The sequence below is a fragment of the Ahaetulla prasina genome, chromosome 5, assembly GCF_028640845.1.
Source record: "Ahaetulla prasina isolate Xishuangbanna chromosome 5, ASM2864084v1, whole genome shotgun sequence".
NCBI classification, from domain to species: Eukaryota; Metazoa; Chordata; class Lepidosauria; order Squamata; family Colubridae; genus Ahaetulla; species Ahaetulla prasina.
This window is the reverse complement of record NC_080543.1, coordinates 11,280,572-11,308,423: the sequence shown is the minus strand read 5'-3', so window position 1 is coordinate 11,308,423 and position 27,852 is coordinate 11,280,572. Positions and strand designations below refer to the sequence as shown.

The following is a 27,852-nucleotide window of genomic DNA, read 5'->3' as shown; positions in this document are numbered from 1 at the left end:
GCTGCGCCGGCGGCGGAGCCAGAAGGGCGCTTGGCGGCGGGGCGCACGGCGCAAAGAGGCGGCCGGCGATCGGGGCACGTTTGGATCCGGCTGCTGCTGCTGCTGCTTCTTGCAACGTTCGCTCTCGGTTCCTGCACCCCGGCAGGGCTGGAGCCGGCAAGCTTGGCGCCCAGCCTTGCCGGACGATGTGCCCGGCCTCGGGGCAAAAAGGTGCCCGGCGGCGTCGGTTGTTGCTGCTGCTCTTGCTGCTGTTGGCGGCGGCGGCGGCTCTGGAAGCGGCGGGCGCTTTCGGCGACGAAGAGGAACGCCGCTGCGATGCCATCCGCATCTCCATGTGCCAAAACTTGGGCTACAACGTCACCAAGATGCCCAACCTGGTGGGCAGCCAGTTCCAAACCGACGCCGAGCTCCAGCTGACCACTTTCACGCCGCTCATCCAGTACGGCTGCTCCAGCCAGCTGCAGGTTAGGTGCCCTCCGCCCTTACTCCCTCGTTTGGTGGGTGGGGGGGGTCACTTTCCCTTTCTCCCTCCCGGGATGATTTCACTTTCTCCTTCTCCCGCTTTTACTTTCCCTGGGATGCGAAAGGGGAAAAAAAAAATCTTGCAAGAGGACCCCCGGTGGGTGGGAGCTGCTGCACTTAACTGCGAAGTTTTAGCCTCGTGGAAGAGCTCGGCCTTTGGACTTAAAGAGCGAGGTCGTAAAAAGAAAAAAGAAAAAAAAGAATCCAGCGCTTTCGTCCTTTAGTTTCACTTCTCTTCGCTCCGGAGTTGGGCGAAAAGCGGATGGGCTTATTTTTTTATTTTTATTTTTATTTTAAAAGAAGGAGGCAGACGGGTTTGAGAAAGCCCCCGTCGGAATGAAAGAACCCAAACCAAAGAGCTCCTGGGCCATGTGCTGAGTGCCCTTTAACAAGAGGTCCCAAAGTTAACAGTAACAGAATCGGAAGGGACCTTGGAGGTCATCTAGTCCAGGACTGGCCAACTTTTTGGACCTCAGGGACCACTAAATTCATAATTTTAAATCCCACGGACCACTAATATGAATTTTTAAAAAAGATAAATAGTGTTTAGTGCAATATTAAAAAATGTAAATAATTTTTCTGCAGACACCAACATTTTCTCACGGACCACTGGTTGGTGACCGCTGATCTAGTCCAACCCCCCCTGCTCATGCAGGAGATTTATACTAAGGATTCAAACTGCAGATCTTTTTGATTGACAAGCTCAGCCTCCTAGCCAATGAGCCAAGCTGGTTGAGGTCATATGTAATGCTTGCCCCTATCCAAGACACATTTTTGGCACATGGTATGAAGTCATCTTGCTTGACCCAATATCAGTGGTGGGATTCAGCCAGTTCACACCCCTTTGGGAGAACCTATTGTTAACTTTCGGAGCAGTTTTGCAAACTGGTTGTTGGAAGAAATCATTAGGGCAGAGAACCGGTTGTTAAATGACTTGAATCCCACCACTGCCCAATATAGGCTACTAACCCAGAAGCCAAACGGGTCAAACAGGTTGTGGGAATTGTCAGCAAAGTTAAGTCTAGCTGGGAATTTACAGGTAGTCCTCGACTTAAACAACAGTTCACTGAGTGACCGTTCAGAGTTTACAACGGCACTGAAGAAAGTGACTTGTGACTGGTTGTCAGACTTAACGACTGTCGCATGGCCGTGGGATCAAAATCCAGGCGCTTGGGAACTTGACTCACATTAATGACCCGTCGTTGGGTCCCGTGGTCATGGGGATCCCCCCCACTTTGGCGACCTTCTGACAAGCCCGAGTCAATGGGAAAACCAGATTCACTTAACAACCCTGCTATACCAACAACTGCAGCGATTTCCCTCCACTGCTGTGGCAAGAAAAGTCTCGCAAAGGTGAGAGCAAAATTCATTTAACAAATGTCTCACCTTGCAATTTGAGATTTGGGGGGGTCGAATTGCGTTTGTAAGTCAAGGACTGCCTGTATATAGAGTCACAACAAGAAAGCAGTTTGGAAATTTCACCCTGTGGATATGGGGCACCCTTCTCTGAGGTCTAGGGAGGCTGTGACCATCCCTAGTTGATAAGAACAACCCTCTTTCTACAAATACTTTCCAGACCTTGCTGTCTTTCTGCTGGTGGATGGATGGGTGTGGGGGGGAGGGGGCGTAGGGGCGTGTTTCCAAAGGCTGTGGGGTTCACAGGGGTGGCTGGGCAGAGCTGAGACAGACTCCTGTAAAACTTTGCAAAAAAACAGCCCAACCAACCCTATTCACTGCGGGCATGAAAGAACAAATGACTCGTCCTGCACCTTTCAAAACATGCTTTTCTCTGGAGTAGTGGAGGGATTAATCCACTCCTGGGTGTTTCCAGACAGGAGGCTTTGGGGGGGATCAGGTGTACTGAGTGGAAACGGGTACTTGCCAAAGAAGGGCTGGAGGACAGTTGCCCAGGAGGGTGGGGGGGGGGGACGGGACGGACAGCGCCCAGCTGAGGTTGAAGTAGTAGAGTTGTTCCCCTCCTACATGGCTGGAGATCAGAATTACAATGGGGATCAGGGTTATGCTAAGTTAAGTAGTTAACAGTGTGTTGCTGCAGGCTGGAGAGGGAGAGAGAAAAAAAATCAAATTCCAAGCTTGGACTCATGCCAGAGGGCATTCAAAATAAAGGAAGCAAGGCTTGTAGGGGAGCTCTGGCAGAAGGTACAACTTTGGACAAGGGCAACCAGGACTGATTAAGGCAGGGGTCTCCAACCTTGGCAACTTTAATTAAGACTTGTGGACTTCAACTCCCAGATGTTCCTCAGCCAGTTTGAGTTGCAGTCCACAAGTCTTAAAAGTTGCCAAGGTTGGAGACCCCTGGGTTAGGGGGACCAGAAAAAATTACAGATGGAGGAGGGGTGCTTTTGTTTTTAGGCTTGGAGAGAGGGAGAGACGGGCACGGGTGTACATACACACACACAAACCACAAGAGAAGTGTATTAAAAAACTCACACAATGGAGAAAAAGTAGACGAGGAGGGGGGTCTACTCTAGGGCAGGGGTCTCCAACCTCGACAACTTTTAAGACTTGTGGACTTCAACTCCCAAAATTCCTCCCAAATTCCTGAAGTCCACAAGTCTTAAAGTCGCCAAGGTTGGAGACCCCTGCCCGAGGGGCCATCCCTGAAAACAAAATGCTGGGAAATTCAGGAAGGATTTTTTTAAAAAAAGGAGATATCCTTGCCATTCGTTGCTCAGCCATACAATCCGTACTCCTAAGATTGGTTAAAGGCCACCAGTTGGAAGTTTTCCGACAGAACTGGATGGATTCCTAATACAGTCACAGTGGCTATCCAGGGTCTTGACAGAATAGAATAGAATAGAATAGAATAGAATAGAATAGAATAGAATAGAATAGAATTTTTTTTTTATTGGGCAAGTGTGATTGGACACACAAGGAATTTGTCTTGGTGCATATGCTCTCAGTGTACATAAAAGAAAAGATACCTTCATCAAGGTATAACACTTACAACACTTAATGATAGTCATAGGGTACAATTAGCAATCAGGAAACAATCAATATCAGTATAAATCATAAGGATTACCAGCAACAAAGTTAGGGTCCTTGAGTGGCGCAGGCTGCTAAACAGCCTGTTATTAACAACAGCTGCCTGCAATTATTGCAGGTTCAAGTCCCACCAGGCCCAAGGTTGACTCAGCCTTCCATCCTTTATAAGGTAGGTAAAATGAGGACCCAGATTGTTGGGGGCAATAAGTTGACTTTGTATACAAATAGATTGAAGACTATTGCTTAACATAGTGTAAGCCGCCCTGAGTCTTCGGAGAAGGGCGGGGTATAAATGTAAAAAAAAACAAAAAACAGTCATAAGTGGAAGGAGATGGGTGATGGGAACGATAAGAAGATTAATAGTAGTGCAGATTTAGTCAATAGTTTGACAGTGTTGAGGGAATTATTTGTTTAGCAGAGTGATGGCCTTCGGGAAAAAACTGTTCTTGTGTCTAGTTGTTCTGGTGTGCAGTGCTCCATAGTGTCCTTTTGAGGGTAGGAATTGAAACAGTTTTTGTCCAGGATGTGAGGTAGCCCTTGACTTACAACTTTTTGTTTTACTGACTCTTCAAAGTTAGACCGGCACTGGGGAAAAAAAGTAACTTACCACCTTTTTTTCATACTTAAAACCATCCCAGTATCCCCGTGGTCATGTGATCTAAAAATTCAGAATCTTGCGGACTGATTTATGACGGTCGCATTGCCCCGGGGTCATGGGATCACTCTTTGTGACCTTCTGACAAGCCAAGTCAATGGGGGAAGCCAGATTCATTTAACGACTGCGCTGCTCACTTAACAGCTGGAGTGATTAACTATTGTGATAAAGAATGGTGGTAAAATAAGACAAAACTCATTCGACTGTCTCCCTTTAGCAATGGACATGCTGGGCTCAATTGGGGTCGTAAGTCGAGGACTAGCTGTTGCTTCTGGAACCATGCATGCCAACTGCTAGGGAGCAAGAGTGGAAGGGAAATATTTACCTCCCGTCCATGGTGTTGTGTTTAAATGCTCCTGATTAGATATTTTACTATGCCAAATTGCTGGATTAGCATTTGGCCTAATCCAGGTGAGCATTTCTTAAAATACTTTCCTTCTACATAGTTTGCTTTCCTCTTTTGGGTTGTAAGTATTGTACCTTGATGAAGGTATCTTTTCTTTTATGTACACTGAGAGCGTATGCACCAAGACAAATTTCTCGTGTGTCCAATCACACTTGGCCAATAAAAACATTATATTCTATTCTTGCTTCTTCTTGTAACCATGATGGCTTCTTTTTACCTTCAAAACAACGTTATAGAACATTGCACACCAGAACAACTAGACACAAGGATAGTTTCCCCCCGCATGCCATTACTCTGTTTAACAACCAATTCCCACTATTTACTAAGACTGTGTTGGTATTATTCTTCTCATCCTTCCTATTACCTATCCTCTCTCTTTTTTTACTTATGACTATAACCTTGTTGCTTGTATCTTTACAATTATATTGTTTTATTTAGTTTCCTACTACGATTTTGATCGCTTATTTAGCATCCTATGACTATTGCTAAGTGTTGTATCTTATGATTCTTGATGAATGTATTTTTTATGTACACTGAGAGCTTATGCACCAAAGACAAATTCCTTGTGTGTCCAATCACACTTGGCCAATAAACTACCCTACCCTACCCTACCCTACCCTACCCTACCCTACCCTACCCTACCCTACCCTACCCTATCCTATTCCATTCCATTCCATTCGAAAGCAGGGGTGTCAAACTCACATCATCATGGCAGCATCACTTGATATATCTGAACTTTTTCCCCCTTCACTAAACTGGGCGTGGCTAGCGCTTGATGCATCCAGCCCACGGGCTAGGAGTTTGACAGCCCTGGCCTAAACCAACATCAATATCCTAGTTTCCACTGGTCGGTTGCAATTCTGGAGTGATGGCGGTTGCACTCAGATATATCCCCGGCGCAAATAGGTGTGCGTTGACATAATCGGTGGCATAATTTGGTGGGGCCTGGCTTTGGTGAGAATTTAAACAGATTAACAGAGTTGGAAGGGATTTTATAGGTCATCTAGTCCAATCCCTCGCCTAAGCGTTAGATCCTACACCATTTCTGACAAATGGCAGTCCAGTCTTTTCTTGAAAGTTTCAAGTGATGAAGCTCCCACAACTTCCAAAGGCAACTTCTGTTCCATTGGTTGGTTGTTCTCACTGTCAGAAAGTTCCTCCTTATTTCCAGGTTGAATCTCTCCTTGGTCAGTTTCCATCCATTATTCCTTGTCTGGCCTTCAGGTGCTTTGGAAAATAGCTTGAGCCCCTCCTCTCTGTGGCAGCTCCTCAAATATTGGAAGATCCTGCTATTCTGTTTCCCCTGGTCCTTCTCTTCACTAGACTAGCCATGCCCAGTCCCTGCAACCGTTCTTCATATGTTTTAGTCTCTAGTCCCCTAATCATCCTGGTTGCTCTCCTCTGCACTTTTTCTAGAGTCTCAACTTGATGAGACTCTTGGAAAGTGACCTTCCAGAAGACCTGTAAATTTCAGTGTATCCCCATTTATGAAGGAGGAGAGCCTGTATCTCAGTTCAGTCCATGAACCCAGGTTGTCCTAATCCAGCATAGAAACAATTGTGTTAGATTTTAAAAAATTTAATGTATGACTGTTTGTTTATTGAACTATACCTTGTGTTTGCTCCGGGAAGTCGGGGGAGGGGGAGGGGGTTTTTGGAGAGAGGGGTGAAGGTGGGGGAGGGGGGAGGGGAGGGGAAAAAAATTTAATTGTTGTTGTAAAACTTTTTCAATAAAAAAGAAAAAAAGAAATGCCTTCGCTTTTTTAATCATTTCCCTGCCTGCCTATGAGACCCGCATCACGTACAGGTGAATCCTAAACTTACAACCACAAAGCTCACATTTCTGTTGCTAATTGAGGCAGTTTGTCCCCTTGACAACCTTCCTTGCCACCGTCGTTAAGCGAATCACTGCAGTTGTAGCACGGTAGTCAGTAACACCGTTGGGAAGTGAAACCTGGCTTCCCCGTTAACTTGCTTCTCAGAAGGTTGTGAAAGTTGATCACATGACTCCCCCAGGACTCTGCAATCGTCATCAATACGAGTCAACGGTGGCCAACGGACTGAATTTTGATCACGTGACCAAGGACAATGCTGCACCAATCGTAAGGGCAATAATAAGTCACCCTTTTTTTCAGTGCAATTGTCACCAGACCTGTATCTCTTCCAGAAGAGAAGAGTATGAAACCAGAACCCAGTGGATGTATTGCAAGCTCACCCAGCATCAGGCTTAGTGAAGTCCTTGCTTAGAACAAACTTAGACGTTTCGCTGTCTTGAGAGTTGCTCTATCTCTCTACACTATTTTTAAGGAGAGGCTAAAGTCATCTTAGGTCACTTCTTAGACTTTTCCGTGAACCAGCAAACAGCATATCTTCGTTTTCCACTGTTGTTGTTGTTTTGCAATCACAATCAGCATATTGTGTTTCCCGTCCGTGAGTCTCTTTCTTTCTCACTCACTGCCATGGCATGGCAATTTGGAAGCTAAAGCCAGAACAGAGTTGGAAGGGTCCTCGGAGGTCTTCTAGTCCAGCCCCCTGCTCAAGCAGGAGAGACCCTATACCCGTGATGGCGAACCAATGGCACGCGTGCCACAGGTGGCATGCTGAGCCATATCTATGGGCACGCGAGCTTTGCCCTAACTCAGCTTCAATGCACGTGCACGCACTGGCCAGCTAATTTTTGGACCTTCTGGGCCCACTGGAAGTTGATAAGGGGCTGTTTCTGGTCTCCAGGGGGCCTCCGGGGGGGGGAAGGTTTTTTTCGCCCTCCCCAGGCTCCAAGAAAGCCTCTGGAGCCTGTGGAGGGCGAAAAACAGGTCAACTGGGCCCTCTGTGCCATCACGTGCCAAAAGTGGGGGGGGGAGCGCAGGGGGGCAGTGCACGCATGCACAGGGGACAGGGCACAGTAAATTATGAATGGGGGCACACATGTGCATGACCTCCCCCGCACTCCTCCGCTTTTGGCACGCGACGGCAAAAAGGTTAACCACCACTGCCCTATTCTGTTTCAGACAAATGGCTATCCAGTCTCTTCTTAAAAACCTCCAGTGATGAAACACCCACAATTTCTGGAGGCAAGCCGTTCCACTGGTTAATTATCCTCACTGTTAGGAAGTTTTTCCTTAGTTCCAGGCAGCTTCTCTCCTTGATTCGTTTCCATCCACTGTTTCTTTTCTTGCCTTCTGGTGCTTTGGAAAATAAGTTGACCCCTTCTTCTTAATGGCAAATGCAAATGCAAGTAGATGAAGAGGTACCACCTCGGTGGGAAGGTCACAGCATTCCATGTCCCTTAGGCCTCATGAACATGGAAATGTCTTCCGACAACCCTCGTTCTCTTGGCTAACAGCAATAACACTTAGACTTATATACTGATTCACAGTTCTTTTACAGCCCTTTCTAAATGGTTTACAGAGTCAGCCTGTTGCCCCCAGCAATCTGGGTCCTCGTTTTACCCACCTCGGAAGGATGGAAGGCTGAGTCAACCTTGAGCCTGGGTGAGATTCGAACTGCCGAACTGCTGGCAATCTGCAGTCAGCAGAAGTAGCTTGCCGTACTGCACTCTAAACATTGCGCCACCTCGGCTCGTAATGTTTGTGATGAAAATCATAGCAAGAAAAATGAAGCTTGTATACTCCCCAGAGTCATGGCATCACTGAATGAAATGGGTGGCTGTGTAAATTTGTTTAATAAATAAAATAAATGTTATTGTGGAGAGAAAACTGCAAACTGGACACATTTGATCAAACTTTGCTAGAATAGAATAGAATAGAATAGAATAGAATAGAATAGAATAGAATAGAATAGAATAGAATAGAATAGAATAGAATAGAATTTTTTATTGGCCAAGTGTGATTGGACACACAAGGAATTTGTCTTGGTGCATATGCTCTCAGTGTACATAAAAGAAAAGATACGTTCATCAAGGTACAACATTTACAACACAACTGATGGTCAATATCGAAAGAGCAGGGGACAGGTCCGTGTTTAGTTCCATCTTCTTCTCCCTTCCCTTCTCATCATGCTTTGCTGCTCGTGGTTAAGCCTTCTTTTCCCAAAATGGCACCAGGAAGTTAACGGCCAACTTGGAAGACACGCATCTTAGCCCGGTCTGGTATGCGCTTACTTTCCCTACCGGTTCGCAAATGTGAATGCGCTGGCATGCATGCCTTCCGTTCATGCGCCCAGTCTCAAAAACGTGCTTAAATATGATGGCATAGAGCTGGGATGGGTAGATGGGCAGGCCAACCCACTATTTCCATTACCGGTTCGGACAAACCGGTCTGAACCAGCTGAGTATCATTTCCGATCTTAGTTGTCCGAAGTAAGAAGACCAGAAATAGAGTCAAGATTGATAAATTGCATTTCCCCCCCTTTCTTTCTTTGTGCTTTCAAAGAGTCCTAAGTATCAGCTCAGGGAAATTTACAACACCCCTGTGAGGAAGATTCACTGAGAAAATTAAAAAGCCGCAGAGTTAGTGAATGTCTAACCAAGGATCTTGGTCTCTGCAGACTCTACCTATCCTTTTAGTATTTTGTTCAGGTAGTCCTTGACTTACAACCATCCGTTTAGTGACCGTTCAAAGCTCCAAGATACTGAAAAAGTGACTGTTGCTGGGTTTTTTTGCACTGTTGCAGCATTCCCCAGGATCAAAATTGGGACATTTGGCAACTAGCTTGTGTTTATGGCAATTGCGGTGTCCGGGGTCATGTGATCATTTTTTGCGACCTTCTGACTATTCACTGAACAACTGTGTGACTAACTTAACGACCATAGTGATTCACTTAGCAACTGTGGCAAGAAAAGTCATAAAATGGAGCAAAACTCCCTTAACAACTGTCTCATTGAACAATGGACCATGTTGGGGGTCCATTGTGGTCATAAGTGAAGGGCTACCTGTGCGAGCAGGTTTAGAAAAGGAATGGTGCAAACCAGTGGTGAAATCCAATTTTTTTTACTACTGGTTCTGTGGGCATGGCTTGGTGGACGTGGCAGGGGAAGGATACTGCAAAATCTTCATTCCCACCCCACTCCAGGGGAAGGATACTGCAAAATCCCGATTCCCTCTCCACTCCTGGAGGAAAGATATTACAAAATCTCAATTCACACCCCACTCTGGGGCCAGCCAGAGGTGGCATATGCCGGTTCTCTGAGCTACTCAAAATTTCCGCTCCCGGTTCTCTAAACTACTCAAAATTTCTGCTACCGGTTCTCCAGAATCTGCTGGGTTTCACCCCTGGCGCAAACCCATTTTCTTGTTTGGAGTAAAAACTGAAGAGCAAAGTGAAAGAACAGTAGCAAAGTTTTCCACTGGGTGTGAATCTGCCAAGATAAGAAACAGACTTGCAATAACATCTCAATCCACAAAAGGCTGGTGGTGTGTGGTTTTTTTTCTTTCCCCAAAGCTGTAATGCAATCTTTCTAAAGTTTTTCTCCTTCTCTCTCTCTCTCTCTCTCTCTCTCTCTCTCTCTCCCCCCTCTGCCTCTCTCTCTCTTCCTCTCCCTCTCTCTCTCTCCAGCCTCCCCCTCCCTCTTCCTCTCTTCAGTTTAATTTGCACACGGAGGCAAAAAAAAAAAAGTTGTTTGTCTTTGAAAAGAATATCTCAGGTTTGTCTTAGGTAGGAGATTGGCAGGTTATCCCAGCAAAGAGTGTTTGTTTGCTCAGGTAGCTCAGGAATTTAGACAACCGCACTCAGCTCCGACACCAGAGTGGGTGCTCCAAAATTGACATTAATAAACAAAAGACAAACCAGCAGTTGCCTTAAAGTATGTCAGATGTGTTCACCTTAATGGAGGCGAAATCCCCTCCGTTTAAACACGCACGGAAACAAAACTGCCGGGGAGCAACAGGCAGTCACTCAGTTTGGGCCACGCTAAATAAGTGCTGGCTTTTAAAAACACATTCGAAAACAGCTTCGCAGGTCAAATGCATTCAGGCATGTTTCTAGCCCACATTAATAATTAGCGACTTGCAACTGCAATAAAGCTTTCCATGTCCTTGGACACGTCACTGGTTCATTTGCTTGTTGCTAGCAGCTAGAATGGACCAGTTTTGGGTGGCTTTTTCAGGGAAGGCGGTAAGATGTTAACAAGTTTTCCAGTTTACATAAAACTGGGGTGGGGGTGGGGGCAATTTATATCTCCTTTTGGATGCAGAGATTGAAAGCGTGAATCAGGGGGACTCTGGGTTCAGATCTAACTTCTACTTTTTTCCATTCAGCCTTCTGAATTTCTTTGGTGTGTCCTATCAAAGTGCAGGTAAGTCCTCGGCTTACAACAGTTCATTTAGTGACCGTTCAAAGCAACAGCGGCACGGGAAAAAGTGACTTATGACCATTTTCCACACAGCATCCCCCCCCCCATGGTGACGTGATCAAAATTCAGCCGCTTGGCAACTGGCTCGCAGTTATGACGGTTGCAGTGTCCCTGGGGTCACGTGATCCCCTTTTGCGATCTCCTGACAAGCAAAGTCAATGGCGACGCCGGATTCACTTAACAGCCGGGGGACCAACTTAAAACAATTGCAGTGATTCGCTTAACAACCTGCGGCAAGGAAAGTCGTAAAATGGGGCAAAGCTCACTTAAGCAACGTTTCACTTAGCCACAGGGATTTTGAGCTCCATTTGGAGTCATGCGTTGGGCTCGATTGTGATCGAAAAGTTGTGGACTACCTGTATGAATCATTTGGGGGTGGAATGATGTCGGCTTAAGACAGTGGTGGGATTGCAGGAACTGGGTATGTCTAGTTTAATAAAAAGAAGGACTAGGGGAGACATGATAGCAGTCTTCCAATATCTCAGGGGTTGCCACAAAGAAGAGGGAGTCGGGCTGTTCTCCAAAGCACCTGAGGGTAGAACAAGAAGCAATGGGTGGAAACTAATCAAGGAGAGAAGCAACTTAGAACTAAGGAGAAATTTCCTGACAGTTAGAACAATTAATAAGTGGAACGACTTGCCTTCAGAAGTTGTGAATGCTCCAACACTGGAAATTTTTAAGAAAATGTTGGATAACCATCTGACTGAGATGATGTAGGGTTTCCTGCCTGGGCAGGGGGTTGGACTAGAAGGCCTCCAAGGTCTCTTCCAACTCTGTTGTTATATATAAATTATATACAAGTAATTTAACAACCGGTTCTCTGCCCTAATGATTTCTTCCAACCACCAGTTTACCAGACTGCTCCGAAAGTTAACAGCCGGTTCTGCCGAAGTGGTGCGAACTGGCTGAATCCCACCACTGGCTTAAGAGCCATTCTCCATGTCTAGGTCAATAACGGTGAAGGGCAAACACAACCTTTGTAGATCTAGAAATATTTATATTAAATTCAGTAGATATTTCTTGCTGCTTCTGTTTTTAAGGCCACACTCATATTTCCAAAGATCCAGTTTGGTGTGTGCGTGCGCATGCCAAAACCCATAATGCAATGCCTCCCCCCTCCCCGCAGGTCAAGCCCCCCGCACATGCATCCGTGACCCCCCCTACGCTCCTCCCGCCCCCTGCGTACGCACGCATGACCTTCGTTTTTGTGCTAGCAGGCCTCCCTTAAGCCTCCTGAAACCAAAAATTGGGCACGGGGAAGTGCTGCACCCCACCGCCACCCCCGCACGTGATCGTGCGACACCCCCACCACATGCATGCACAACCCCCACCCCCTGCGCATGTGTGCGTCTCCTGGCAGAGAGCTGAAAATCAGCTGGCTGGCGGTTGGCACGCAGGCATGCGCGATGGAGCTGATCTAGGTATCTGTTCTGTTTCCCTCCCCCAATACTCCCATCAAAGAGTCAGTCAAAGGCCTTCTCTTCTAAGTTATTTACATAGATAAATGTCCTGGCCACGTCTACCCACGGGCCTGCCAATTTCTGGAGATAACGAGGAAATTATAGATAAGGCCAGAATTACTCACGAATATATTCTTCCCTCCATTGATACAGTTTGCCACAAGAATTCATTGCTTTGTCCAAGACAAAAAACCAGGAAGTCCCGCCTCCTATTTATAGTCTCTGCAGATGTCACTGCATGACCATCATTCCTTGGCTTTATTCCAACGCTGCTTCTGCTGCGCGCGCCGGTCACGTCTGCACAGTCTTGCATCACTCCAAAACTGTTCTTGGGGCATTGCCAAATCAGAAGAAGGCTCCAGAGAATCAGGCCTTGCCGGCCCCTCCTCCTCCCTTTGAGTGGGTGCCAGGGAGGGAGAGGGCCCAAGAGAAGCAGGGCTTGCCAGGTCTTCTCCCTTACTTTCTGAATCATCCGAGTCCAGGAGTCCGGGTCCAGGAACCTGGGTCACAACAGTATCAGGTTGTGTGCCTGCAGAGATTACTCCGTGTGCCACCTGTGGCACACGTGCCATAGGTTCGCCATGACAGGTGTAGTAGTTAAGACATCAGGCTAGAAACTGGGAGATTGGGAGTTCTAGTCCTGCCTTAAACATGAAGTCAGATGGATGACCTTGAGCCGGTCACTTTCTCTCAGCTCTAAGAAGGAGACAATAACAAACCACCGTTGAAATCTTGCCAAGAAAACTGCAGGAACCTGTGTAGGCAGTCTGACTCAAAAGGGCACACATGCATACACATACCCACACACACACACATTCATGGCCTGGCTTTTTCCACGACTGAGTTTGTGATCCTAAGTAAATGTGTCTACTTGGAGGCAAGCATCAAGGGTTTCACTGAGACTGAGTAAAAACGCAAACAGTTGTATTGCAAGTGAAATATATGAGAAGATGTTGAACAAGAACTCGTCTGTATCTGTTACTCTGAGGCAAACTTGATAATTTTAAGACTTGTGGACTTCCAACTCCCAGAATTCCTCAGCTGGGAGTTGAAGTCCGCAAGTCTTAAAGTTGCCAACTTTGGACATTAGGGGTGAAATCCAGCAGGTTCTGACAGGTTCTGGAGAACCAGTAGCGGAAATTTTGAATAGTTCAGAGAACTGGCAAAATACCACCTCTGGCTAGTCCCAGAGTGGGGTGGGAATGGAGATTTTGCAATATCCTTCCTCCAGGAGTCCAGAGGGAATGGGGATTTTGCAGTATCCTTCCCCTGCCATGCCTACCAAGCCACACCCACCAAGCCACACCACACCATCCCTACCAAGCCACGCCCACAGAACCAGTAGTAAAAAAATTTGAATTTCACCACTGTTGGACACCCTTGTTCTACGACCATATACAGTAATTCTCGAATTATGACCAGTTGGTCGAAGTTACAAGTCAAAAGCTATTTGGCATCCAGATTCAAAGCTATCCCTCTCTGTGTGTGTGTCTCTCTCTCACACACACACACAGCACATCACATGATCATAATTTGGGAGCTCAGCAACTGGCCTGCATTTATGGCCATTTGCAAGGCCTAGAGGTCACATGACCGCAATTTACTATGTTTTTGCAAGAAACCAGCATTACTTCCAGGTTTCCAGCAAAAATTGGTTGGGTTCACTTTACAACTGTTAGTGTGTTCCCTAACACCAACAGCAAAAAAAAATTATTTGAATCTTTAGAATAGAATAGAATTCTTTATTGGCCAAGTGTGATTGGACACACAAGGGATTTGTCTTGGTGCATACGCTCTCAGTGTACATAAAAGAAAAGATACCTTCATCGAGGTCTTAAATTCTTATGTCTTAAATTCAGCTGCGGTCATTTGGTAACCCACGTTATGACTGTTGTGACTTACAACCAAAATTGGGGGCTCAGTTACCGTCGTAAGTAGAGGACAATCTGTATTAAGCCTGAATAAAAATGGTTCAGACTTCTTTCTGGCTCTGCATTAATCCCAGTTATTTCTGGTGGCAGCTTCAAACATTTCTTGATCCGGTGAAGTTTTTATAAAGTTCTTGGCTGGGATATCGCCATGCATATACATGTTTAGCATTTGGGAGGGGACATATTTTTCTTCTGTGTTCTCTGTACATTTGTGTGTGAAAATAACTTCCTATGTATAGAACTATGTATATAGTTAGGGCAACCCCCCCCCCAATGTTTAAACTTCTAATTAGACTAGCTTTATCAATGTTAAATAAAATACAGTTATCAACATTATAACATAACATAACATAACAACAGAGTTGGAAGGGACCTTGGAGGCCTTCTAGTCCAACCCCCTGCCCAGGCAGGAAACCCTACACCATCTCAGTCAGATGGTTATCCAACATTTTCTAATCATCAATCCTGCAACTGGGCTTCTCCAATATAGGGGGTGGAGCATAAGCAGCAAAAAAAAAATCATTTTTACGGAATTTCTCCCCTTTAAAAAGGATATATTTCAATATTCTTTCTTCATGTCATGTTTAATGTGGTGAATTAACAAGCCTGCATTAATCTGGGCTTGGTTGTGGTGAGGGAGCATATTTGGAGGGGAGGAAACTTTGAGTAAAATCCAGAATCTTTCAGTTCTCATTTTTAATGGGGAAAGAAACTTGAGTCTGTTGTCCTGTCGTTCTTGGATGGGCTGATAACCCTGAAGCTCAGGAGGGTTAGGCCTGGCTAATATTTGGATGGGCAAGTAGCAGGAGAACCCAGGCTGGGAATGTGGTTCAACCTGGGCTGATTTTATTTTTTATTTATTTATCCATATCCCGCCTTCATTATTTTTACTCAAGGCGGTGAACATATCCTCCATTTTCTCCGCAGCAACAACCCTGTGAGGTGGGTTGGGCTGAGAGAGTGACGGGCCCAAGATCACCCCACTGGCTTTCATGCCTAAGGCGGGACTAGAAATCACCATCTCCTGTTGATTGCCCAGATTCATCCCACTGGCTTTCATGCCTAAGGCGGGACTAGAAATCACCATCTCCTGTTGATTGGCCCAGATTCATCCCACTGGCTTTCATGCCTAAGGCGGGACTAGAAATCACCATCTCCTGTTGATTGGCCCAGATTCATCCCACTGGCTTTCATGCCTAAGGCGGGACTAGAAATCACCATCTCCTGTTGATTGCCCAGATTCACCCCACTGGCTTTCATACCTAAGGCGGGACTAGAAATCACCATCTCCTGTTGATTGCCCAGATTCACCCCACTGGCTTTCATACCTAAGGCGGGACTAGAAATCACCATCTCCTGTTGATTGCCCAGATTCACCCCACTGGCTTTCATGCCTAAGGCGGGACTAGAAATCACCATCTCCTGTTGATTGGCCCAGATTCACCCCACTGGCTTTCATGCCTAAGGCGGGACTAGAAATCACCATCTCCTGTTGATTGGCCCAGATTCACCCCACTGGCTTTCATGCCTAAGGCGGGACTAGAAATCACCATCTCCTGTTGATTGGCCCAGATTTACCCAACTGGCTTTCATGCCTAAAGCGGGACTAAAAATCACCATCTCCTCGTGATTGGCCCAGATTCACCCAACTGGCTAAGGTGGGACTTGAACTCGCAATCTGCTGCTTTCTAGCCTAGTGCCTTAACCACTAGACCAAACTGGCTCTTCAGGCTGGCAACCTGAAAAGACATTCCAGTAATAGCAAATCACTGTTGCCAAGAAAAATACATGGATGGGTCCATTACACCAGTAGGAGCCAAGCCGTATTTGGTTTGGAGATTTCGGTTTAGCTGGGGTTGATCTGTTTTCGTACACAAAACCTACCTACTTATGTTAAGGAAGACAAAGGATGTGCTTTGGGCTATGTCCCTGATTGTTGATTTCTATACAGGTAACCCTTGACTTACAACCCCATTTGAGCCCAAAATTTTCGTTGCTAAGGAAGACAGTTGTTAAGTGAATCTGGACTCATTTTACGACCTTTCTTGCCACGGTTGTTAAAGTGAATCACTTTAAGTTAATAGCAGGGCGGTTGACTTTGCTTGTCCGAAGGTCACAAGAGGGGATCACGAGACTTTTGGGATCCTGCGACTATCCTAAATACATGCCAGAGCCAAGCGTCTCGATTTTGATTTGTATGGCCTTCAATTCCCAAAATTCTCTATGCCACCCATGCTGGCTGGCATGGAGAATTCTGGGAGTTGAAGTCCACCCTTCTTAAAGTACCCAAGTTTGGGAAACACACGGAAGGTTAGGATGCAGGACTTTGGGAAGACAGCATCGCATGCACTTTTCTGAAGTTGACTTGTCCTTTTTTTCCCTCCTCCAGTTCTTCCTGTGCTCCGTCTACGTCCCCATGTGCACCGAGCAAATCAACATCCCGATCGGCCCTTGTAGCGGTATGTGCCTCTCCGTCAAAAGGCGATGCGAGCCGGTCCTGAAAGAATTTGGGTTCTCCTGGCCAGAAAACCTGAATTGCAGCAAGTTCCCCCCACATAACGACCACAATCACATGTGCATGGAGGGGCCAGGAGACGAAGACGTCCCGCTCCACAGCAAGGCCCCCTTGCACCCTGGAGAGGAATGCCAGAGCGTCGGCTCGAACGCAGATCAATACATCTGGGTCCGGAGAAGCTTGACCTGCGTCCTCAAGTGCGGCTACGACGCTGGCCTCTACAGCCGGTCCGCCAAGGCGTTCACCGACATCTGGATGGCCGTGTGGGCGAGCCTGTGTTTCATATCCACCGCCTTCACAGTCTTGACCTTTCTGATCGATTCCACTCGGTTTTCCTATCCAGAGCGGCCCATCATATTCCTGAGCATGTGCTACAATATTTATAGCGTCGCTTATATCGTCCGGCTGACCGTAGGCCGAGAAAGGATTTCCTGTGACTTCGACGAGGCCGTAGAACCTGTCCTCATCCAGGAGGGCTTGAAGAACACCGGATGTGCCATCATTTTTTTGCTGATGTACTTTTTCGGCATGGCGAGCTCCATCTGGTGGGTGATTCTCACCCTGACGTGGTTCCTGGCCGCCGGGCTCAAGTGGGGCCACGAGGCCATCGAGATGCACAGCTCCTATTTCCACATTGCTGCCTGGGCTATCCCCGCGGTGAAGACCATCGTCATCCTGATCATGAGGCTGGTCGACGCCGACGAGCTGACGGGCCTGTGCTACGTGGGCAACCAGAACCTTGATGCCTTGACGGGTTTTGTGGTGGCTCCCCTGTTCACTTACTTGGTCATCGGCACCCTCTTCATTGCGGCTGGCTTGGTGGCTTTGTTTAAGATCAGATCCAACCTCCAGAAGGACGGGACCAAAACGGACAAGCTGGAGAGGTTGATGGTGAAGATTGGGGTGTTTTCCGTGCTGTACACGGTGCCTGCAACTTGCGTCATTGCCTGTTACTTCTACGAGATCTCCAACTGGGGAATCTTCCGCTACTCCGCCGATGCCTCCAACATGGCCGTGGAGATGCTCAAGATGTTCATGTCCCTCCTGGTGGGCATCACATCCAGCATGTGGATTTGGTCGGCCAAGACGCTGCACACTTGGCAAAAGTGTTCCAATCGACTGGTGAATTCAGGGAGGGTAAAACGGGGAGCAAAGAGGGCGGACGGGTGGATGAAACCCGGGAAAGGAAACGAGACAGTGGTATAAAGAAAGGACAGGGACCAGCACACATTCTCTTCCCTTCGGTAGCAGCATCTGGAGAAGGAGCGTCAGAACGAATCCTCTTATTGAGAAATATTTTGAGTTTTTTGCAGAATTTTGAAGGAGAGGAGAGGAGAGGAGAGGAGCAAAGGGAACTGGACCAGGCTGGGGAGGGAGAAAAAAACAGTGGCTCCACAGAGTTGTGAAGGTAGAGCCTCTTGGATGTTTATCAACAAGCGGCCATTTTAGGATTCACGGGCCTTTGCGCCTCCTCATAACGCACCATGTGCCTTCTCTCACTCCCTTTCTTCTTCCCCTTATCCTCTTCTGACTCACATTTATCACTGTCTTGTATAAAGTAGCACAAGAGAACAAAATGGAGAGAGGAAGAAATTCCTACAAATTCCTTGCAAGGTTTGAGGAGAATTGCTGGTGTCGGGGAATCCTACATCCAAGGTCTCTCAACTTGATGTCCAGAGCAGGGGTCTCCAATCTTGGCAATTTTAAGACTTGTGGACTTCAACTCCCAGAGTTCCTCAACCAGCTTTGCTGGCTGAGGAATTCTGGGAGTTGAAGTCCACAAGTCTTAAAGTTGCCAAGGTTGGAGACCCCTGGTCCAGAGCTTTGGAGAGCTGCATAAAGTTGCGGTTTAGGATGCAAACTTTGGAGTTCTGCAGAATTCTTTCAACCACCCAGATAAAGGGCCCGGGATTCAAGCGAAGAAGTCAAATTTGCCTTTAGCGTCATCGACTAAAAAAACGATTAAGGTTTCAGGCTGCATTTCGGGTGAGGAAACAAACACAGAATGGAAACAGGATGTCTTTCTAATCAGGATGAGCCTCAAATGACATCAAGATGTCACAATGCAAGAGATAAGGTCATCAAATCCACGAAACCCTTGCCTTGATAGATTTATTTCAGTTTGTGGGGGGAGGAGGGGAGAAACCCCAAGAAACTTTAAAACACAATAGTTCCAAAGAAACATTTAAGCACAATAGCTGCAGGATTCTTTTCGGATTCGGTAGGAGCAGTTACAAAAACAAGATTAACCTTCAAACATCACAGGAGGATAGCAGTGATATCACAAGCCCCTGCAGGGGCAACAGCTGGTTTCCAAGTTCTTGGGGAAATTTTGAGAGGTGATGAAGTTCTTTCCTTAAAAAAAAAAACCAAAACCAAAAAAGCAACCCAGAGCATAATACATCTATTTTCCTTCTTAATTTAACTTTCAAGTCTCACACAGCCACTAAAAAAGTTGCTGGCGGAAGTTTGGCTCAGGAATTCAACTTTTAGCCTCAACTATCGAGGCGGGAGTTTAACATTTTCCAAGAAATGGAACAATTCTTCCTTTTTTTTTTTGTACTAAATCCCTGCTTTAACCAATGTCTGGCAGCTTTTTCCAAATTGGAGGCCTGAAGGCATCCAATATGTGGTGTTTCCTTTGTAGAGCTGTAGAGCTTATGGCTTAAAATGTTTAGCTGGTTTTTATTCTCAAAGAGGTTAAGAGTAGAGGCGGGAACTTCTCAATACCCATTGCCATGCTTTTAAATAGCATCTTCAAAATGAAGCTTTTGGGGGCCTGTTTTCGCGTTTGTCGACCTTGGTCCCTTTAAGATTGTAGGGACTTCAGTTCCCAGAATATCTCAGCCAGCATGCTAGCTAGGGAATTCTGGGAGTCCACACATCTTAGAGGCACTAAAGTCGAGAAATACCGACTAGCCAATGGTAAAATCTGAACCAGTTTGCTACCGGTTTACTGGCTCTGCATGTGCGCTGCACGCCAAGCGCATGTGGATGTACATCAAATGTGCGCTGTGTGGGCATATGCAGTGCACACCAAATGCGCACTCTGTGCGTGTGCACATGCACAGTGCACATCAAAAAGAGGCTTGGGAAGGTAAGTAGAACAGCGAGTGGGGATCAGCTGTGTGGCGCGATTTAGCTTCGCTAGACAGCAGCATTTCCTGGTTTCTAGCAAAGCTAAACCGCGCGGCACAGCTGACCCCCCCCTCGCTGTTCTACTTAAATTCCCAAGCCTCCTTTTGGTACGTGCTGCGCACACGCACGCACTGCGCATTTAGTTCGATTCCACCGAACCAATAGCTTTTTCTTTACTACAGGTTTGCCCAAACCGGTAGTTTTTATCACTACCGGTTCGCCCGAACTGGAGCGAACCGATAGCATTTCACTCCTGCAACTAGCCCAGTGCTTCTCAAATAGTGGGGCGGGCCCCCCAGGGGGGGCGCGAGGCTCCCTAAAGGGGGGCGCGTTTGACCTCGGCAAACACTGTCATAACAAGCTAAGCCCCGTGTTTACAGTCGCGCAGGGGGGCGCGAAAAATGTTTTCTTCTTCCTAGGGGGGCATGACAGAAAATAATTGAGAAGCACTGGACTAGCCAATGGTGTTTAAGGTTGTGAAGAGGTGTTTTTCACCGTGCTCCTATTCTGAACCCTTATTTTCATGTTTTTAAGCCGAAAATCCTCCTGAAATCCATTTACTTGGCTCTCGTTTGAGGTTAAAGATAGCCTTCAACCTGCAGACATGCTGAGCCAATCCACTGGTGTCACCAAATTAAATTCCAAGATACAGTCTTGGGGTACAAGAAAGCCACCCATTTGCCAACTTTTGCCTTGTGACCCTCCTGAGGAACATTATCTCTAAATTTCTCCAGCTCACAAAGGCAAAAACAGTAAAAGTAGTAACAGTACAAACACAACTCCGGGACCCTGAAACCGTCAAAAATGTGACTCAGTTGTCAAGCATCCAAATATAAAATCGTGAGACCCTGAGGATGCTACAACAGTCGTAAGTGTGAAAAAAGACCTCATAAGTCACATTTTCCAGTGCTGCTGTAACTTTGAACGGTCACTAAATGAATGTTGTAAGTCGAGGACTCCCTGTACAGATAATCCTTGACCTGCCACCATTTGTTTCGGGGCTGTTCGAAATTCCAATAGCACCGAAGTGACTTACGATCGTTTTTCACCCTTACAACCGTTTGCAGCATCCATCCCCGTGATCAAAATTCAAACGTTTGCCAACTGGTTCATCTTTATGACGGTTGCAGTGTCCTGGGGGGGGAGGGGGGGCAGGTGGTCACGCGGATCACCTTTTGCAACCTTCTGACCAGCAAAGCCAATGGGGAAGCCAGATTCATTTAACAACCGTGTTACTAATTTAACATGTGCAATGATTCACTTAACAACTGTGGCCAGAAAGGTAATAAATTGGGGCAAAACTCACTTAACAACTGTCTTGCTTAGCAATGCAGTTGTGGTTTTCAGTCGAGAACTTCCCAGTGGGGAAGCCAAATTCCCTTAACAACCTTAGCAACAGCAGTGCTTCACTTCCTCGCTGTCGCAAGAAAGGTCGTACAACGCAGCAAAACTTACTTAGCAAGTCTCTTGCTCAGCAATGGAAATTTACGGCTCAGGGATGGTCATAAATCGAGGACTACCTGTGCCAGATTCCTGATTTTTCACACGTGCATGTGGAGATCTTAGAAGTGGCTTACTATTGCCACCTAATGGTGTTTTTTTTTTTAAAAAAAATTACTTCCCAGCACAGGGGGCTTTCAGCAGGTTCAGACCAGTTCTGGAGAACCGGGAGCGGAAATTCTGAGTAGTTCAGAGAACCGGTAGTAAAAATTCTGACTGGCCCCGCCCCCATCTGTTCTCTGCCTCCCAAAGTCCCAGCTGGTCGGGAGGAAATGGGGATTTTGCAGTATCCTTCCCCTGGAGTGGGGAGGGAATGGAGATTTTACAGTAACCTTCCCCTGCCACGCCCACCAAGCCACACCCACAGAACTGGTAGTAAAAATTCTGACTGGCCTCGCCCCCATCTATTCTCTGCCTTCCAAGTCCCAGCTGATCGGGAGGAAATGGGGATTTTGCAGTATCCTTCCCCTGCCACGCCCACCAAGCCACGCCCACAGAACCCCGTAGTAAAAAAAAATTTGAAACCCACCCCTGCTTCCCAGGATAAGTGATAGCCGTGGGATCCGACCATTTCTGAATCTTCCTCGCTTTGCAAAGTCACCTAGCTTGGATTTCAGGGACGGCTGGCTTATTTTCGAGATCCTTGCTACCGTCTCCAAATCTGAAAAATCTTATCTCAAGAAAACCTGTATGCAGCAGGGAAGCTAATGAGCAAAAAGGGAATAGAAAGCCACTTCTGACCATTGTCTCTCTTCAAAGCCGGTTTTGTTCTCCGTTTCTGTCTCTCTTTTCTCTCTCTTTCTCTCTCTTCCTCCCCCCAACCCCCTCCCCACCCCGCCAACCCGGTAAGCTAATCTAGCCCACCGCTGGAGACCCATTGCATTAAAGCAATTAAGGCTTAATATGTTTCACCCTGCGCGATTACATCTGTGTTGACGCCAGTCTGGGCAAACTGAAATGTTACGTTCCTTGGCAGCTTTGCATTCACACGGATCGGTTGCATAATTTGTGTGTCGGTTACAATTAAGGGGACATTCCCCAGGCCCAGGGGAGGGAAGCGCAGCTGACTTACACCTCCGAACTCAACAAAAAAAAAACTGGGAAGGTTTTCACTTCAAGAGCGCGTTTACGCTTTTTTTTTTTTTTTTTGGCCTTTGGGTCAAGGAATATCAGGGTAGCTTTATTTAAAAAAAAAAAAATCCCTCTTTTACCCTTAAAAGAAAAGGAAAAAAAAAAAGCTGGAGAGAGAATAAAATGCAGAAGATGGATGAAGTTTTAAGAATTTGGTGGCTTTGTTATTTACTCCGCCCTGAAAGGGTTTTGGTGGCTGTGACCCAGTAGTGGGTTTCTCTTACCTTCGCTACCGGTTCGCAACCGGGAGCACGCACTTGTGCGCACTTGCTTCGCTCGCGCGCGGCACTTCTGCGTATGCACAGAGCGTCCGTGATGACGGGCGGGTGGGCGGAGCCTCCCGCTGCTGCACAACCGGTTCTCCCGAACCGGGGCGAACTGGTAGAAACCCACCACTGCTGTGACCCCTTGGGCGGCTTTTGAGTCGAGGAATTTAGCTGGTTGGGAAGCTGGTTTAATTCTTAATTTTTATTTTCCATCTGAAGAGGATTTCCTAACTTCCACACACAACACTAGTTCCATCAGTCCTTGAGTCGCTGGTTAAAAAAACAACAACCGTATTTCCACCAGCCCAGTTTTGCAGGGCAGATCAATGCATCATTTTGTACTCGGGGTTACCGCGTGGTAAGATGGGCGGCCGATAAATTTTATAAACAAACAAACAAATAAAACCTTTCATGGTGAGGATTGTCTATTGCCAGCGTGGGGGGTGTTCATTTCCAAACAGTCCTCAACTTAAGCGCAATTGGGACTGGAACTTCCAATGAGGCTGCCGTTCACCAGATTGTGCCCAATTTTATGAACGGCTTCGCCAAGTTTGTTAAGCGAATCATCCTGGTTGTTAAAGTGAATCCGCCTTCCACCATTGACTTCGCTTGCGGGAAGGTCACAAAAAGGCAATCACGTGACACCCCAACCCCCACAGGATGCTGCAATTATTATAAATACATGCCGGTAGACAAGCAACCCAAATTTTGATCACATGACCTTGGGGAATCCTGCGATGGTTGTAAAAGCGAGGAGCGGTCCGAAATCAAAAAAAAATTTGCAGCGTCATCGTAACTTCGAACAGTCGCTAAATGAATGGTTATACATCAAGGATAATAGTGGAATGGAGGCTTGTTTTTTTTAACCTGCAGAGTTGCAGCTTGCTCTGCCATGTACCTGCCCTGTTTCTCGCTGAAACGCATGGCAGCTTTTAGCGTTCCCGGTTGGCATTAGGGGAGAACCGATGCGTAAATACCTATTTCGTTTTCTGCTTCTCACTGCTCACAAAACGACCGGTCACAAAACCTGACCCTTCTACTTCATTTCTTAACTGGAGGGTCTTGTATTTTCCTTTGATTCAAGGGCAGACCTCAACTTGCGACTGCGTGAAGTTACGATGGACCCCAAAAATGAAACAATCTGAAATTCGAAGTTTTGATGTCCTGCGTGACACCCCACCCCCCCAGTCATGTGATCGCATTTTGGTTGCTTGGCAACCAGCCTGCATTTATGGCCGTTTGCAGCACCCGGCTACAGTCATGTGACCACGATTTTCAATGTTTTTGTTGGAAATCGGTGTTGACTTCTGGTTCCCAGCAAAAACAACAACAACAACAACCGTTTCACAATGAACAATGGGCTAGCACAAAAAAAGCTTGTAAAATCAGGTGCGCTCACATTATGCAAGTTATGACCATCATAACTTGCAACCGAATTTATGAGTTCAATTCCGGCCATAAAATGAGGACTACCTGTAGTTAAAAAAAGACCTGAGCCTTTCTACTCCTGCTTTTTTTTTCTTTTTCTTTTGAAAATCCTCTTTCAAGCATGCTTATAGAAGCGACAGAAAAGACCTTGCATTCTTTTTGGCTTCTAAAATTTTTATTCTTCGATCGGAAATCCTAGCTTGCCGGCTGGGGAATTCTGGGAGTTGAAGTCCGCGCATCTTAAAAAAGTTGCAGAGGTTGAAAAACCCTGATTTTGAAGAAATATTAAAAAAAACAAAAAACCTGATCACCAAACTACCTTTTTAGATGGCCGGTGTTTTATATAATCATTTCTAAATAGGAAGTTCTTTCCCTTTATTGTTCCATCGGTAATCCTAGCGTGCTGACTGGGGAATTCTGGGAGTTGAAGTCTGAGCATCTTAAAAGTTGCAAAGCTTGAAAAACCCTGATCTTGAAGAACTATTTTTTTTTTCAAAAAAAGAAAAGAAAACCTGATCGTTAAATTCCCTTTTTAGGTGGCCCATGTTATGTAGGGGGGAAAAGTTATTTGTGAAAGAACAAACCATTCCCCATTGTAAATTTGCTGCTAAGTTGAAAAGTGTGATTATTATTTTTATTTTTTGGTCATTGGTTTCATTTTGCATTTGCAAATTACAAAATGATGAAGGCAGAAAGGGCAACAATGTGAAGTGGATGATGTCTTTTCGAAGCGTATTGCCATCCCACATCTTAGCATGAGATGTTTGTACCCTAGCATGAGACGACCGCATTGGTGGATCTGTGTTCTACAGGTACCTCCCAACAGGTACCCTGTTTCCCCGAAAATAAAACCCAACTGGAAAATAAGTCCAAAATAAGCCCCAGTTATGATTGTCAGCCAGATGGATGCATTTAGTACCATATTTCCCCCAAAATAAGACCCAACCAGAAAATAAGTCCTAGCATGACTTTTCAGGATGCTCGTAATATAAGCCCTACCCCCAAAATAAGCCCCAGTTGTCGGCCAGATGGATGCATTTAGTACCGTATTTCCCGCAAAATAAGACCCAACCAGAAAATAAGTCCTAGCATGACTTTTCAGGATGCTCGTAATATAAGCCCTACCCCCAAAATAAGCCCCAGTTGTCGGCCAGATGGATGCATTTAGTACCGTATTTCCCCCAAAATAAGACCCAACCGGAAAATAAGTCCTAGCATGATTTTTCAGGATGCTCGTAATATAAGCCCTACCCCCAAAACAAGCCCCAGTTAAGGTTGTCAAACCAGATGGGTGCATTTAATCCCGTATCCCCCCCCCAAAATAAGACCTAACCAGAAAATAAGCCCTAATGCGCCTTTTGGAGCAAAAATTAATATAAAACCCGGTCTAATTTTTTGGGGAAACACATTATATGAATAAAAAGTTCGTGGAAGTGCAATTTGTGAACCTTCCTTTGACAAAGGCAGACAGCCTCCTTTGTCACAGTCTGCAAGGTTTAAGGGGAGTGGGGACTTGGAGATACTCAAAGCTCTGGAAGGAGTAAAGCCACTGGAATTTGACCTTAGTAGACTGGATGGTCGAATTCAGATTACAGTCGGGAGCCCCTGGGTAGAAATGTTTCCTGCAATTATTTTTAAGCAACCTGGGAGAGTGACTGGGGCCAGCTCATTGACGTCTTTAGTTGGATGTGAGGGGTGTGGGAGTAGACTGAATATACAGGAACACTTTTTTAAAAAAAGGGCAGCCCTCTTGTTCACTGCAGTGACACAACCCATTTGTTCTGTGAGTGTTTTCCACTTTCCTTGGCTTGGCATGTTGAAGCAAGGGGTGGAAAAAAACAACAACAACCAACCAGCACTGAATTGCAATTACCGTATTTTTTCGTGTATAAAACGCACTCCCCCCCAAAAAAATGTGGGTGGAAATGTCTGTGCGTCTTATAGAGTGAGTGTTGCCAAAGCCCCGCCCACTTGCCCGCCGACACCCTTCGGGTTCTGCCTCCCAGCAATTTGCCTCCTTGCAGCAAACAGCCCGGTCAGCTTCAGCACAGCCTGATTTAGCACGAGCAGCTGACTGGAGGTTGGATCGGCCTCCCGGAATACCTCCTATCAGCTGTTCCAGGCTGCAGGGATCGCCACTGTCCATCAGCGCCGGTGCCACTTATCGCCGCCTCTGCATGCCCCATTTTCAGCCTCTCCCTGCCCCAATTTTGGCTCGTTCCAGGCGGTATGGATAGGGAGCAGTGGCAATCCCTGCCGCCTGGAACGGGCTGAAAATGGGGTGTGCAGAGACCGAAAATAGGGTGTGGAGCCTGAAAATGGGGCACGCAGAGGTGACAATATGTGGTGGCGGCAATGGCGGCGGCGATCCCTGCAGCCTGGAACAGCTGATAGGTGGTATTCTGGGAGGTCTATCCAACCGCCAATCAGCTGCTTGTGCTAAATTTATTTATTTTATTTAATTCAATTTGTATACCGCCCTTCTCCCGAAGGACTCAGGGCGGTTCACAGCCAATAAAATACATATAAAAGACATATCAAACAAATTAAGAACAATATAAAAAACTGATTCAATTTATGGCCAATAAAAAACTAAAATAAGAATAAAAACCCCATTTAAAACTATTAAACATTTAAAATCCCATAAAAACATTTAAGACCCCATTTAAAACCCCATTTAAAATTGTATTTAAGCTAAATCAGGTTGTGCTGAAGCTGAGCAGACTGTTTGCTGCAAGGAGGTAAATTGTTGGGAGGCAGAGGCAGATTTTTTTTTCTTGCTTTCCTCCCTAGGTGCGTCTTTTAGTCCGGAGTGTTTTTATAGTCTGAAAAGTACGGTATATTCCTGCTCACTCTTAAAACACATGCAAATGTTTTAATCCCCTGCCTAAGTTACAATTTAAGCATATTTACTCAGTTCCTCTCCCACCGTTTTCTGTTCTCGAGTGATTCTGGCTACGTATTTTTTCTATTATAGTATCAGAGATTTTTTTAAAAAAAAGACTTGTAAATTAAAGGCATGGGTGATTTCATGGAATCAGGTTGGCCAGCGCCGGCTGAGATTGTGACACTGAGGTACCTGTTTTGTGTCTTAAGACAAATATTGCAGAGAATTCCCACCCGATTTTTTTTTAAGTTAAAATGGACACAACGGGAGGTGGGAGGGGTGGGCGGAGGGACGTTTGCCAGCAATTGTACAGAGGAATAGCTACGTCTACTGTAAATTTCTTAATTTATCATTGTACAAAAAAAAAAGTCTTTCCTATTTAATTTTTGTATCAAAATAAATTTTTTTTGTTTTATTAAAGCGTGTGACGTGGTAATGAGTTATCTTGCATCCTAAGTCACAATAAAGAAGAATTGTGGAACTTTGGATACGCTAAGTGGTTCCTTATCGCGGAAAAACGCACGAAAGGGTTACTCTCTAGCCAGGGTTGGGAGGGACTTCAAGGATCATCCGGCCCTTTTTGATGGGAGAAGATTGGACGCCATTAATAGCCTTCACAGGAGAAAATAATCTAATTATGCTGTGAATCAAAACAAAATTTGGACGGTTTCCCCATAGCAGAGCTGGGGAGTCCAGCA

At 46.1% G+C, this 27,852-nt stretch overlaps 1 protein-coding gene across 1 annotated transcript; it reads left to right on the top strand.

Annotated features, from left to right (window-relative positions):
• Window positions 1–27,640, top strand: FZD4 (frizzled class receptor 4). The gene is made up of 2 exons (XM_058186521.1): window positions 1–464; window positions 16,679–27,640. Exons 1-2 carry the CDS (start codon window positions 186–188, stop codon window positions 18,008–18,010), a joined length of 1,611 nt encoding a protein of 536 aa, XP_058042504.1. The 5' UTR covers window positions 1–185; the 3' UTR covers window positions 18,011–27,640.
• The last annotated feature ends 212 nt before the right edge of the window (window positions 27,641–27,852 follow it).